At 40.9% G+C, this 16,115-nt stretch overlaps 1 protein-coding gene across 4 annotated transcripts in view; it reads right to left on the reverse strand.

The window, feature by feature from the left end:
* Nucleotides 1-16,115, reverse strand: part of TGFBR3 (transforming growth factor beta receptor 3) — a 226,348-nt gene that overhangs the window by 27,825 nt on the left and 182,408 nt on the right. For 2 of the 4 annotated variants that reach the window (XM_025395686.1, XM_025395675.1), the window contains 7 exons: nucleotides 13,470-13,659; nucleotides 11,411-11,745; nucleotides 10,836-10,988; nucleotides 8,724-8,864; nucleotides 8,395-8,553; nucleotides 4,417-4,716; nucleotides 985-1,105 (listed from right to left, as the gene is read on the reverse strand). In XM_025395686.1, coding sequence (XP_025251471.1) covers nucleotides 985-1,105; nucleotides 4,417-4,716; nucleotides 8,395-8,553; nucleotides 8,724-8,864; nucleotides 10,836-10,988; nucleotides 11,411-11,745; nucleotides 13,470-13,659 — 1,399 coding nt within the window. Of the gene's footprint in view, nucleotides 1-984; nucleotides 1,106-4,416; nucleotides 4,717-8,394; nucleotides 8,554-8,723; nucleotides 8,865-10,835; nucleotides 10,989-11,410; nucleotides 11,749-13,469; nucleotides 13,660-16,115 lie in introns of all 4 variants that reach the window. The other 2 variants (XM_025395665.1, XM_025395697.1) reach the window with 1 other exon arrangement.

The following is a 16,115-nucleotide window of genomic DNA, read 5'->3' on the forward strand; positions in this document are numbered from 1 at the left end:
CCTGAAATATCTAATCCTGCTTGGAATCTACTTTACTCTCCCAGCCTTCTCTCGGTTTGACACCCTTAGATATCAATGTTTCTAGATTGTGACAACTGTGATTGCCTAGATATCCCATGTGACATTTGGTTCCACCCCTCAGACACTGCCAGCTGCCTGGTGTGTTCTTGCTTGTTTATACCCCTTGGAGCTGTGATGCAGGTCCTTGTCAGATGCTCTTCTCACCGCCCACAGGGCCTCATATATCCATTCCTAACATTTGTTAGGGCCCAGCTCTGCCTCTCTGCTGCTCTGGCGGGCCAGGCCCATGCCAGGTCTGGCTCTGCCCTGCCTGTCCTCTCAGGTACTGATGTCACATCCCTTAGGGCACATCCTTCCTTTTCTCACAGAAGATACAGCTTGCTGAATGTTCCTGCTTGTGGAGAAAGGGGCATGCTTGGCTTCAAGCAACAAATGTGGTTATGCAAAATTCTGAAAACTGAATTATAAGATGCATTTTGGGCAGTGGTTCTCATCTGTTACACCTAAGACGAATAATGTTCACATATTCTCAAAGGCATCTGCAATTTTGATAGAGCAACACAATAGGTTATAGCCACCATAACCTTTAGTAGTAGATCACAGAAAGATGAACTGTGGATTGTGTGCAATTCCCAGGACATGGGACTAACTAGAACCCTTTTTTGCATACTCAAGGAAGCATATTTGAATGCAAGGGAGAGTGACCTTATGACAGGAACAACCTAGACCTGATATTTTTTACAAAGGAAATCATTTTCAAATAGATTACTTACAACTAAGCCGTAATGGCTGTAAGAGAACCAGCTAAAGAAAGGACTCTTCGGGCAAAGAATGGTCTTCTAAAATAACTAACTGGTCCTTTAGTTATCTTATGAATAAAACTGGACTTTGATTTACAGTATTGGGTCTTCTTAATGAGCAGCGCTCAGGCCCCATGCTCTGATCATGCCTCCCAAAGCACACCTTTAGATTCTACTTCATGGTGGATCACAGCAAGGGGCTTGGTGAACGTCTTCTTATTCTGCATCATAGCCCAGATTATCGAGGCATCCAGCGAGGTGCAGGCTTCGTCAGGAGGCACGCACTGCAGAGAGGCAGAGCAAAGCACAGAATCAGGGGTTGCTCAAAAGTGCCTTCACCAGCTCCACCTGCACAGCTGTCCTGTGGCCTTTTATCAGACAGCATACAGTCATTCACTACAGAAAAGCAAGAAGGTGGGTGTTTTTCAGAGAACACCAGATAACCTGGGAGATATCACAGCAGGCCCAGTAGATTTTTGGTTGTACCTGAAGATGCAAATATCACTGGATAGCTTCTCAATATTGTCCTCCCCCTCCCCCTCTTCCCACAAAACTAAACATTTTAGTGTTAGTTGGAAAAATAGAAAAACTATATGCCTAGTGTTGGTCCTCACCAAGCTGGCTTCATATACACGGTTCATGTTTGTGATTGGTGATTGTGGGAAATTTCCTGTAAAGATGCTCCTCAACTAATGATGAGGTTACATCTTGACAAACCCATTGTAAATTGAAAATATCACTAAGTTGAAAATGCATTTAATACACCTAAAGTACCGAACAACATAGCTTAGTCCAGTCTGCTTTAAACATGCTCAGAACACTCACATTAACCTACAGTTGGATAAATCATGTAACACAAAGCTTATTTCATAACAAAGTGTTGACCAGCTCACATAATTTATTGAATAATTTACTTAGAGTGAAAAACAGAATGGTTGTATGGGGACTGTCTATATTGCATTATGAAGGTGACAGATTTTATATTTTTGTCCAAAAAGATAATTATGTTGTTGAGCTTGTTTCATTTTTAATTCTGGTATAGGCTCATGTAAAACTAAACTTTCCAGGGTCATCTGTTTTTAATGTTTCAAAATGCAGATCCTGGGGAGCTGTGCCCAGGTTGTGGAGGCCATGAGGTCAGCTGCTTCTATTCTATTTCAAGGCCTCAGACCTATTAATGAGCATGCTCAGGCCCACTACATCTGTTTTGAAAAGATATGATCACACTCCCCATTTTTTCTTTAAAATAACTTTGGTTTCTTGTCTATGCTTATCAATAGGTATAATTTTTTTTTATTTTTCTTGAGACAGGGCTTTGCTGTGTTACCTAGGCTGCACCTCAGCCTCCCAAAGTGCTAGGATGACAGGCATGAGCCCACGCCCAGCCTAATAGGTATAACTTTAAAGTAAATGACAGCTTCTGTGGCAAGAAGACATATTAATACATCCATCATTTTAAACATCTATAGCAGGCATCCCAAAAAGCTAACTGAGTTCCATCTTTTCCAAACACTAAAGAGCAAAGACTTTAGGCCTTGCTGTCATTGCTGCTCTGAGCAACATGCCAGTCAGACACTTCTTATAAGATAACACTCACCGCCCCACCCCTACCCCCTCAAAAAGAGAAAAGCCTTTAACAAGAGCCCTCTTATAAAGAAAAACAACACATTTTCTGTGGAGGGGCATGATGATTGACAAGATTTGCATTTTGCTTTCCTGTTTTAGTTTACTGTTACTTTCCTACTGAGCTCTTCAGTTAAGCAAGAGTCTATGATTCTACATTTAACTCAGTGGTCTGTGACCCTGGGCAAGACACTGTACTCTCTGGGTCTCGGTTTCATCAGCAAAGGGCAGGGTTGGTCTCAACAATCTCTGACACCTCTTCCTAGAAGATGCTTTGGCTCTCTCTATTGTCACAGAAAACACTCAGAAAATAATAGAAAAGTGAAAATATTACCTATAAGCAGCAAACAGGAAGACAGTGGTAACAGCTCATCCAAGCCTCTGATGGATAAAGGGTGGGCTGTCATTGTACCTCCTCTACTGAGGAGGGAAGCCAGGTATGATTATAACAGTTTTATAAATACAGACTCTGAGGGGTCCAGGGACTGACTTAAAGTCCCATTGGTGGCAGCAGACCCTCCTTCTCAATCCCAGGCTCTTTCCATGTTATCTTATCTTGGGGCTAAAGGGTGACTTAAGGTTTAGGGTTATACCCCATCATGTCATCCCCTGAGGTTTAGAACTCTCCTTAAGAGTGTTCTGGAAGAAAATTTTAGGATTAATTTTCCCAGATTAACACACATGAAGCTGGGCTGTTCCAGGCCAGGTCAGAGAGAAGTAACAGCCAAAGCCACAATAAAGATCCCTGGTAACTGCTAGCCCTCCCCTCCAAGACCTCTAACCCTTAAACGTTACCCTTCTGCCCACAGGAAGCAGCTGGTCCCGTAGCCATACACGAAGCTCCCCATGGCTCTCTACCACTGTCCACTAAGCCCCAACCCTGATGGCGAATGCCCACAAGGCTAAGGCATCACTGCCGCAAAAGCAAACTGAGGAATACAGTCTAAATCACTGTATATGTGCTCCTCAGTGATTATGATCGTATCTGCTCTATTTTCATATGCAAACGAAATTCTCTTGGGTATTATCAGAGAAAAGGATGCCCAGGGTAAATATAATGATGCAAGGAATTCAGATCAATTGTAATCTATTTGGAAATGATAGTTTTTCCTCCCACCTCCATACCTAAGACTTACAATTTGTGAGTTAAATGAGAAAAATTCCATACATACATTATTAATAATACTGCTTGATTCTTAGCCTTTTAGACATTGATATATGACTACGAAAGAATTGGAAATCAGTTTACTCTGTGTGAGATAGCCACAGAATAAATGCATGTATGAAATTATACATAATTATGGCAGATCACAGAAACAAAACTATGGCAGAAGATACATTTCATATACAAGGCCAACCTAATGGGTATCATCATTAATCTTGCACATCTCCCCTATCATAGGCATTCCACCAAGGTCAAATGGTTCTGCTTTTTGTTATGGCAACAGACCATTCAATCTGGAGAGTGACAGGAGGCAAACGTGATGAACTGGTATGAAACTGAGAAAAGCTAAAATATTTGTTAGTTTCCCCTAAAAGTCTCCCTGAGACAAGTCAACCTTATAACTCACACAGAAAAGGTTAAAAAACAATTACAATGCCAGTCTCAGCAGGACCTGGAAAAATTAGTTCTCACAATGAACTTGTCCTTTCGGCTTGCTGTATCTTTGGCACTGCAAACTATCTGAAAAGCAAAGATAAAGCCAGACCTCTCCCTCCATGGAAAACAGTCTTGATTTATCACTCGTAAGGTACTACTAAGTAGCTCGCATGGAAAAAAGAAAATCATGCTGTCAGGATTTATTATCTAAGACTCCATAAAACTCACAGTTCCCTGCTAATACTGACTTTAATACTTCAGTTGGGCAGTTCCAAAACAAAAAACCTCAACCTGCAAGACCTTGGGATTAAACTTTTCTGCCTCACCTAAAAATGCCAAAATAACCATCCGAATGGATGAAGGCCCACAAACCTTAGGCAACTTCTGGGGGTGCTTCTCTGTCTTGGTACACAGCGTCAGCTCACACTGTAGAAAGAGCAGTGAGGTGTTGAAGACAGGCTTGAAGACAAAGCTGAATCGCTTCTTATCCATGTCGGCTTGCGGGATAGGAAAGTGCACTCTCCTGGGACTGTAGAATTTCACAGATTCATCTTTAGGACAAATGTTCTCAATAATGGTGTAATGAGACATCCTATCAGGGTTCGAATATGGAGAGATAAAGCACGTTTGGATGGCAAATCCCAGTTCTTGTTCAGCCTTAGTAACAGATACCTACGAGAGGACAGAACGATGAATTAGGAAATGAGTTAGCATCTCACTTCCACTTTAGGCACAAGGACCATATGCCAACACAGCCCTTCAGATGACACGCTGCTTTATCTTCATACCATATGTATAGCCTTCCTTCTCATTACAGAAGGAACACACACAAACGTTGAAAGAAAAAGATATTTTCCATTTCAATTTGATATGGATGGTGACAGTGAATTATTTCGTTCAAATGTTAGTCCGTTAGATTCAAATACAAGATGAGTAAGTCTCTTCCACCTCCCGGAGAGCTACAAATAAAAGCATATTTTGCATTTAAAGTGGATTTTCCAAAGTAAATAAAACACCAATAGGCAGAGTCCCTAATGCTTTAATAGTACAACACTTACAAGCTAAGCTCTTTTTTAAAATTGACCAAAAAATAGAGTTCAGTGGCCAAATCTACTTAACCTAGGCAGGAAGACTGAGCTTCTAAACTGCAAAAAGTCAGAGTAAGCCTGATGAGAGTCCTGCTTCACTGGTGAGAAGGCAGAGCTGGCTCCGGTGCCGGGTGTCAGCGACGGTGCAACCTGGAGGCCATCATGGGCCTGGTAAAGTGTCCCAGCTGCTGGCAGATCCAAATCAGCCTTGCCAAGTACTCCCCCTTCACTCCACAAGCCCAGGGGTAGTTTATGGGAAATCTAATCTGGAAACGTTTCCGACTCATTTATACTTCCCCCTTTGAAAACATTTGTATGGGCTACGTCCAAATTTTGTTAAGGTTCTTTTCTTTAGAAACAGGAAGTAATGTTTAGCCAAGTGTAAACAGAATTCAAACCTCAACTATCCTAAACTTAGCTAAAATCCCCAGACCAGACTAGATTCTCCATTTGGTGACACGTGGATCACTGCATGAACTGCCCCTCCCTGCTATGCCTCATTCTTTGACTAAATTTAGGATCAAAATAAACTTTAACACTTGTAGAAACAGCTAAGTCCTTATCCATAGACCAGCAGCCCCAGAATCATTTCAAAAGCACGGAGATAGAAACAGACATTCCGCGCTCGCTGAGCTACCCAGGGGGAAACCCCTGACATCACATGGGGCTTTGAATCCACAGCACTGCTGTGAAAGGTTCCTACCTGGCGGTGAACTGCAGGACACTCAACAATGAAGATGCTAATGAAGAGGATGCTAAGAGGAAGTGTAAATACTAACACTTCAGTATTTTTGCAATACTTCTGAAAAACAAGATACTCTATCTTGGAAAGGTGGCAAATTACATATGTGCTATTACTAAAAACTGCCCTTTAACATGAACTCAGAACCCACATGCCAAAATGTGTAACACAGGGACCGCAAATCTTTTCTCTAATCTCAAAGGAAAGTATGTAGTGGCAGAATGTCTAAGGTATCCCAAAAAGGGATACCTTTGTAGCAGAGGGAAAATATATATATTATTTTTAAATATATTTTTACATACATAATTTATATATATAAATTATCAGCAAATCTTTTACTAAAAAAGATTTTACTTTTAGACCAGAAGTGAGTAGGAGAAGGACTACAGGCTTTGCAGTGAGACGAGCTCATAAAAACCACATGCTCTCCTGCTCACATGCTGGGCACTGAGACTCAGTTTCCTCACTTACAGAATGAGAACATGAATACCCACGAGATATCATAATTGTGAAAATTAGCAAAGTAAAAGTTACATGCAAACACCACAGCTCCCAGAGCATCAATAAATGCTACCTAGTAGTAGTAGTAGTATTCTAGATTTAAAATTTTAGGTTATTAACAATTGGGTTTGGAAATTCCTCAACACAAATGAACCAAAAGAAAACTGCCATTATGTGACCAACAGTCACCTGAGATGACCAATGAACAGATGGCAACACTGTTAACTTGGATTATGAAAGGGACTGCATGGTGTAGAGGGAATAGAGGAGAAACTATGAGAAATATAGGTGATATATGAAAAGGCATAAATGGGAAAACAAGAATGGGGGAAAAAAAAAACCTACCAATAACACTTTTCAAGTAAGCCAGCATTTGAGGGATGGGGGAAAAAACCCAAAATATCCAGGGTAAGGTACAGGAGGAAGACTGACCACTGATTAGCATAAATGAGCAAAGCCAGGCATAGACTTGGAAAAGAACAATCTGCAGTTATGCAGCACCCCTGAAATCCACAGCACAAGAGAGCTGTTGACCAACTGCCCATGTGAACTATACAGCCAGAAAAGCAAGAGAAAAACAGCCATCTTGGCTTAGGAAGAGCATGTAGAAGGCAGTATATTTTCCCCAATGGAGAAAGAAGGTGTGCTCAAAGAAAGAGAACTCTCAGAATGGGGGAGGGGCCGAATCCATATGATCAAGGAAAACAACATCTAGCCCAGCAGGCTCTGTCCCAGAGTCAGTGCAAATGTGAGAGTTATATGTCTTTCCAAAACAGAAACACGTGCACCAAAGTCACTTTTAACATGCGGAAGTATCCCGCTTTGACCCTTTAAGCTTCTCACCCCTCCCACTATGAAGCTGAGCTTACAGCTCAGCACCAAAACCAGCTCATTAGATGAGGACCTTCCCATAAGATCAACAGATGATATGCCCACTGGAAACACTAAGGTTGAAACATGAAAGTGTACCCAGGGCACAAGAAACAATAGACATCCTGGTGCCATAAGGACATTTATCTTTTCTAGAATCCAATCTCTGAACCTGGATGTTTGCACTGATAAGACGTTATGTTTTCTCCCCTTTCAAATGGCACTTTGGAGATAAATGATAGTCGTATCCAGCGAAGAACGGTCAGAGCTCTGGAGCCAGGCGGCCTATGAGCACTGAATCTGAACTCCACTAGTACCAGCTGTGTGGCCTCAGACAAATTTGTGCCTCAATTTTCTCATCCATAAAATGAAGGTATTATTAGCCTCCCTCATAGGATGGCTCTAAAGAGTAAGTAACCGCTGCAATACTTACAACTATGTTTGGCACATAATAAATCTGCAGTAAATGTTAGATGTTGTTATTTCATTATTACCACGACTGCCTAATATTCTGTAGTCACTCCAGATTCCAGATTTAGGCTGCAAATGATTATTAACATTATATATAGGAAATAGTTTTAATAAGTGTATACAGATACTTAGATCATGATCTAGAAAAAAATTTTTCATGAGTTATAATAGCACATAGCATTTCACTTAAAAGTGAGTGCAATTCAAAAGATAACAAGTCAGTTTCAGTGGCGGCAGGGACCCACAGGGATTTGGCTGCCATGCTGGGAGCCAAGGGGACTGTGCAGGGGGAAAAAAAAAAAAAAGATAACATATGAGGTGGTTTTGAAATATTCCATGGTTAACTCTAACACTGCAACTACTGAACGACTGTTCCAAAAGCAAAGGACAGGGCTTTACCAGTAGAATTCACACTTGCTAATTTTTTTTTTTTTTTTTTTTTTTAAACATTCGTCTACAAAACACTGTCTTCACTTAGCATAATGTATTACATCTTGAAATTTCCTGCTTTGGTCAGAAGTCAACCTGGAAGTGTTCTCTGAGCCAAGCCCACATCAGACCTGGTGAAGGTCTGTGAGGCAGGATAGGAAGAGGTCTGTACAGGGTATTTTAGCTGATGACTAAGGAACTACAGCTCAGCGCTAACCTAAAAGCTCAAGGCTAACTTTCAGGTCTCACCTCAACATAAACGTGTCCATTCTCTGCCACAGAGAAGACCCCCTGGGAGGGCACCAAAAAGAGGTCAGTGTTGTAAAGCTCCATGTTGAAGGTGATGTTTCCATGGGGCTGTTCCTGGAAGCTGCTGGGGTTCCTCACCTGCTGCAGGCTGCAGTTAAACTGGAAAAAACAATCCACAGGAAGATTAATGACAGTCACATGAAGGATGAAGGCCCTGTAGCTTCATGAGCTTTAGCCTTTAACATCAGATTTTATTTTCAGATAGTCCCTAACTAAAAACAAAATAGACAGCATTTTCCACAAACCCCCTGCTGATAACAAACACGTACCACCACAATTTCAGGTCGGGTGAACAGGGAAGCATCTCCTTCATCCACATCTCCCGGAAATCCATTATCACCTGACTCCAGATCTTCATAACCATCTGGCCAACCACTACTGTCCCCAAGGGCTGGAACCTGTATCACAATCTAAAAGGCAAAGAAAGCACAGCCAGTGTTATAAAAACGCCAAACCATGTGCATTTGGTTCTGCCTCACACAAACACTCATGTAATGATTCTGATGCAAATTGAAAATCTGACTTTAAGACAAAAAAATAAAATAAATAACCTCCAAGCTTTTTCGAATTTTATCTTCAAAGTGATGAAGAATAAGGAGAAGCCCAATGCAGGTTCAAGTTAAAAGCTAAACTAGTATTTGTATTGTCTTGTGAAAAATAAATATTTATGTTGTAACCATATTGAATAATGACGAATGACTTCAAATGATGGGAAAACACTAGATACTAGAATGGAGTTGAATGGAGTTGTCAAGAGGCTTGCCTATACCGTGAGAAGGGGCTTCCCCTTAAGAGTCTTTATATTAAAAACTCTAAGACGTACTAAGTTGGTGAATACAAGGAGCTTCGTTATATATATCCTTTAAGAGTTGTAGAAAGTTTGGTAGAAGTCAGCAGCGAAGGACCTAACGTTTACTATGGAGCACATCTTCTCTTCATTGCTGTGCTCTCGTACCCCTCTAACTTTTGCTCATTTCTTCCCTAAGAAATCCTTCTCTATGGTGTATGGATGTGGAAAAGAATATGTTTTATTCCAGGAATCTTTTTTTTCCATCTTTTTCACTATCCACCTGCAGATATATTCCAGGAATCTATCTTGACATAGGTTGAAAGTATGATTCCTGGATTATTTCTAAATAGGATGAGAAAATTCACCGAAGGGTTGTGACTCCATAAATGAAATCCTAATTTCTCTTGCTTCACATGCTTGGATTCTGAACATGCTACAAAATAGAAATATATAGTAAGTCTGAAAATTACTACAATTACAATTGGTGAGAACAGCTAAAATAGTCCCCGAAGAGAGTAGGATGGGAAGAAAAAAAACAAAAAACAAAAAACTGCCTTTCTCTCTGTACCAGGTGCTCCAAAGAAAGTACTGACGCCAATTAAAGGAAGCATCTAGGGTATTGCTAAACTCGAAGATCATAATAAAGAAAAGAAAAATATGTGAGAAAGAAAAGGAACTTTAAGGGATCATTACATGCCTTTCTCTCCTGAAGCAACTGGCACTTTTTTTTTTTTTTTTAACTTACGGACATATTACTGTAGCCACTCGTTGGTGTTAACTTGGACCACAGTTTTAAAATGCCATAATCAAGTATTTCAGTATTATATGACATTCATTATATCTGTAGACACTGGATAACTGAAAGAAAATTCATGCTGTAATTATCAGGAGGTCAAATGTTAATAAAGTAATGATTTGAGTAACAAAAGGAGATTAGCAGGGCCTAGCCTGGTGTCTAGGAAAGATTAGTGGACGAGAGGTCAGGAAGTTGGATTCAGTCGTCCTGGCTCTGCCATGAGCCCATCCCTGGAGTTTAAAAAAGCAAGTCTTTTTAACTTCTTGGAGTTCAGTTTCCTCACCTGGTGAAATGAAGCTGAATAAGCTCATCTTAGGTTCTTTGCGGCTCCAACAATCTAAGATTCTCTGAGGAACAACATACTTGGGCTCATGGGAGAGCCATTTCTCACAGGAACTGCGCTGACCAGAGCACCGGATTGCTAGCCTCTCTTCTCTGGATTGGGTCAAACTAGCAGCCACAGCTCAGCCACCCCATGTCAAAGCTGGATATGGCACTAAGAAGACACCACCTCCCCACCCCAACCCACCCTGTGTCAAAGGTGGACACAAGGATCTCTGAGCCTTATTTTTAACATTAAAAGTAAAACCCAAAATGCAAAATCAGCACTTTAAAGTTCTTCTGAAATGAGTTCAGGGTCAAAGTACATCCATTTTGCTGAGAACTGACACTTGGCTTTGTTCAGGCCTGGGGTAAAAACCCTCTTCATCTTCAAAGAAACGTTAAGTCTAATTTTCAGGGAGCACAGAGCCAGGCTCTGGCAAAGGGCAAAGCTTTGTTCTGGAAAACACTCACAGAGTTATAGTAGACCACACCATCGAGGGCTGACCACCGGGGCCGCGTACCACAGCCATTCAGGGGAGACTCCAAAACAAAGTGTGTGCCATTCATCTTGGCCTTGCAGGTAGGATCCAGCAGGGTGACGTCCATCCCCGAGTAGCCACTGGCCTAAAACAACAACCACCGAAGACATAGTCGGAGGCCCACAGGCTGTTCTGTTGCATAACTGACACAATTGACAACTGCCTGGTCTTCCAAGGACAGGCAACAAGAGGCCTGCATCGTTCCCTTCCCCACATATCTCTTCCCAGCTGCCCACCTCTCAACAGCCCAAGGGTAATATCTGTTGGCCTTGGCAATTCAATAGCAAAATATTGACACACGTGGATCTGGAACCCCCCCGTCACTGAGAACAACAGGAACCGCGTGAGAATCGCAGCCAAGGGGAAGTAGGCCCATCCAACTGAGAAAACAGTATCAAGCCTCTGGAGTTCAAAAATGAAAGAGATAGGGAGAAATTACAGATGCAGACTGGGGCCAGATGGGAAAGGAGGTGGCCTCTCTTCCCTCCTGTAAGCAGCTGCACTGACCTGAAAAGAATCTTTTTCTACAGCCACGATCATCTTCTCATTGTCACATTTGACAGACAGGGCAATATCCACGCTCCCTTGCACCTCTTCTGGCTCTCTGAGACCAGGAAACAGCTGTATGCTGGGAATGACAGGGTCCTTTGGCCTAGGGAGCCCATCTTCTCCCTCTTCATTCCAGACTCTCCTGGAAATATCTGGGAAAGGAAAGGGAAGGCCTCCATTTTGGCCTCCCCCTCCCTGGATGGGTGGGTTCTGCAGGGCAGGCAGGGCACCAGGGTCCAGCAGGATCCGCAGCTCAGGAGGAATAGTGTGGACTTCCTCATCTCCCATCTCCTCTGCTGGTGACAGAAGGCAAAACATCATCAGTGTTTGATGCCAGGCCACCACCAACATTATTACAGGCAGAACAGGAGGAATTAGCATAGAATGGGCAGGTGTAAAATGACTTTTAATAAGCAATGTATAAAAGTCATTAGAAGTCTGGAAGCCTGAATTCTAGTCCTGCTGTTCTCTCTAACTAGCTCAGTGGCTTTGGGCAAGCGGCTTGCTTCTCTGTGCCTCAAATTTGCTTTTCCAATTTTTTAAATTAAGCAGTTGGAAATGATTAGTGGTTCTTAACTTTGGCTACACATGAAAATCACTTGGGAGCTTTAAAAAATATTCCTATGCCCAGGTTGTACCCCAAACAATTTAAACTCAGACTCTCTGGGGTGGTACCCAATCATTGACATGTTTTAAGCTCCCCATGTGTAACTGCAATGTGCACCTAAGGCTGAGAGCCAATGGAGGAGACAGTTTCTAAGGCTGTCCAAGCTAGAAAAATCTGTGATTTGAGTAAGTTACATGGTGCAATATTATTCCACTCAAATGCCACTAAAATACTTTCCTTGAATCAAGAGATTCTTTTGAATAGTTTCTGTAAGGATCTCTTGAAACAATATTGGTATGTGAAAATTACTTCGCCACCTTCTTTTTGACAGCTAAATTTTAACAGGTATCTGGGCACCTTGGCCTTTTAGAATGTATTCCCTTGAAAGTTAAGAAAGAGCTGCGTAGACACATTCATTCCTTCAAAGGGAGAGATGTATTTCCATATAATCAATAATCAATATTTTTTCATATTTCTAACAATTAAAATAATAATTTCCCCAGTTTTCTTTATATCTACTATCTAAGGCCAACTGATGTATACTTGAGGTCAAATCCATCTCAGTGGAAGCTGGAAGTGAAGATGACAGTTGGACATTATCTCTCCTTTAATAGTATTCTTTGGAAAGGACGCTAGAGCTGTAAGGGTCTAAAATAAGTCATAGCTTTGTAGGGTTTTTAATCTGTACTTTCACAAAAACCTTCACAACAACCCTGTAAGGTCAGTCCTATTATTTTCCCCTTATTACTGAAGAAAAATATGTGGCTCAGAGGTGAAGCGACTTCTCCCCAAACAGTGACTAAATGGTAGAGCTGGGGCTTGAACCTGTACTCATCTTTATTCTATTGGCATTTCACTCAGTGGCGGTACCATGAGCTGAGGAACAGGTCTAGGGATCAGAAAACTAGGCTTCCAAGTCATGCTAGCTATAAGACTCCGGAAAACCTCAAGAATTTGTTGAGCCTCGGCTTTCCACCCCATCCAACTGGGATAGTAACTCCTGCCTTCCCTCTGGGTATGAATGCCCAAGTATGAGTCCTCGTGACTATTTTCCTAAAAGATACAGCCTTTGACCATGAACTTCTTTCCTGCAGTCTTAACTCTTCTGTATTCTCAGCCATAAGTGGCCATTAGGTGCCTCAGAGAGAAGAACCTAATGTAGTCACACTGAAGATAACCTATAACAAAGTTCTCTGAATATGCATTCAACTCTATGTCACTGAAAATCTGTATTACAGTTTCCTCAAAATCTCTTTCTAGGTAATTTTAAGCCTTCTGATAAAAAGTAGTCAAATTATTAAAATGTGCAAGAGAAAAACAGCAACATATAAGCTGAAATGACAGTTCCTCACTGGAAAAGCTTCATTTGGAGGATATTTTTTTATATAACTTAAAAAAATTCTAACTTACCATGATTTTCAAGCCGAAGATGAAATCTATTAGCCACAGGAGCCATTGTGTATGAAGTTATTGGACTATAGCCATTGTCCAAAGCCCACTTCACCAGATTCCCTTGGGTCGAAGGAATGTCATCTCTTATTGATTTGGTCATTGTCATAGATCTTTCACTCTCTTTTCCAAAGCCAATACTGTTAGGAGCCTGAAGATATAGCAAAAAAATTCACTCATGAGTCTAAAATTAAACAGTACTTTAGATAATAAAAATTAAATATCTGAAATAGGTAGATTCTATATTGTGTATGAGTGAATTATTTATTCTTTTGACCCCTATTTTCTTTGGGCTAAGAACGATGATGTGAAAAACCTTTAATAGCAGATGATATCTACGCATGCTGCTTGATCATACTATTTGTATTGCCTATGCTGATAAAAAAATCATCCAGTGACATGTAAGTAGTTACACAGTAAGTATACCTAGCTATAACTATACAGTTAGTCTAATGTTTAAATGATTAACACACACAGTAAATATGTATAATAAGCTTTCCCTTTTTACTTAAAATGACATATGAAGAATACAGACAGACATGTTATATTGCCCTCAAATTTCCATGCTTCCACTTCCTATTCCCCTAGATTTCAATGAAAGCAGTCAGTTACACCCACTTAACAATGGAGATATGTTCTGAGAAATGCATCATTAGGTGATTTAGTCATTGTGTGAACATCATAGAGTGTACTTACACAAACCTACATGGTACAGCCTACTACCTACCTAGGCTATATGGTACAGCCTATTGCTCCTAGGCTACAAACCTGCACAGCATGTTACTGCACTGAATACTGTAGGCAGTAGTAACACAATGGTCGGTATTTGTGCATCTAAACATAGAAAAGGTACAGTAAAAATATGATATTACAATCTGGTAAGACCACTGTCGTATATGTGGTCCCTCACTGACTGAAACATATATGCTCAAGACTGTACTTCAGTGTGGAGACTATCCCATCTATATAAACTATTAAATTCCACATGGTAAAACAACCAATGTTTATATTTCATCTAAAATGTATGATCAATGAGCAATTCTATAATTGTATTCATTTGCCAATTCTATGAACCAAATATACTTACATCTTCTATTCTAAATATTAATTAATTTACGTTACTCTCCCCTTAAGTATCACTATTTTATCCAGTAATACAAGTAGGTCTTAAGATTAGCTTTCAGAGATAGGTGCAATAGCTCACACCTATAATCCTAGCATTTGGGGAGGCTGAGGAGGAAGGATTGCTTGAGCCCAAGAGTTTGAGACCAACCTGCGTAACACAGTAAGATCCCATCTCTACAAAAATTTTAAAATTAGCCAGGCATGGTGGCATTTTCCTGCAGTCCCAGCTACTCAGCGGGCTGAGGTGGGAGGATCACCTGAGCCCGTAAGTTAGAGGTTGCAGTGTGCTATGGTCATGCCACTGCACTCTAGCCTGGGTGACAGAGTGAGACCCTGCCTTAAAAAAAAAAAAAAAAAAAAAAAAGATTAGCTTTCACTGGATAATCAATTACAAAATAAAAATGATAGAAATATTTCTGGGAAAGGATATAAATGGACTCTACTCAACCAGGTTATTCAACAAGGACATGGAAGGTAAATTTATACATCAACTGCCGACTCCTGTGGCAGTGCTCTCATCAGAGGGTGAGAAAGCTGAATGCTGCAGAGGGGACCCCAAAGGGAAGGCACCATATTTTCAACAACTGCACCAACAGGGCTGGAAAGCCCTTCCAGCATGCAGATTACACCATTTTCATGCTGTATAAAAATCACTTTAATTTCCATGCCCAGTGATTTTCTCCTGCATGCATGCAGCATTTTTCCTAAATTCCTCATTTGTTTCCCATTCTGTTTGCCCCTAACATGACTAAATATTAATCCTTTCCCACTGTAAAACCCTAAAAGATTCACAGGCTCTAAGTTCCCTTGGCCTATGTGGTTGTGGGATATTGGCTAAAGCCACATATATTTCAACTCAAAGCTTAAAGGATCTCATTCAGTATATTTTTCTATTACCTAAAGTGCTTATGTGTGGGAATACTGCCAGACTCACCAGTCACAAATACTACAAGCAAAGGAACCAGACAGAACTTTAACCAACTTCTGCAGTCATTTGTAAACTCAGTTTAATAGATTCAGAATATTTTAGCTCTTACTCCAATTCAGAAAAAATCTCCTTAGGGTAAAGAAGGGCTAGGGAGGAAAGAAACAAAAAAGGATGGAAGGAAGGAAGGAAGAAAGGAAGGAAGGAAGGAAGGGAGGGAGGGAGGGAGGGAGGGAGGGAGGGACGCAGGGACGGAGGGAGGGAAGCAAGAAGCTAAAATAAGATAATGAAAGATCCAATTTATTCTTAGAAGTTTTTATTCATTTAGTCAAACAGTAGTTTTTTAGGTACAGCTTCTTCCAGCCTTTCAGAGCTACATGTCATTTTGATTGGCTGGAATCACAATTGGCCTAAACAATACTGCTTGCTCTCATCTGCCCTAGTCTTTCATGTTGTTGGACAACTGAGAAAGTATCATATTTCCAGAACACTATCATCATAACTGCCACCTGTCCTTTTGCACCAATGTGGAATGAGCTGTTTGCACCTTTCCACAT

This window comes from Theropithecus gelada, chromosome 1, assembly GCF_003255815.1.
Source record: "Theropithecus gelada isolate Dixy chromosome 1, Tgel_1.0, whole genome shotgun sequence".
Lineage (NCBI taxonomy): Eukaryota > Metazoa > Chordata > Mammalia > Primates > Cercopithecidae > Theropithecus > Theropithecus gelada.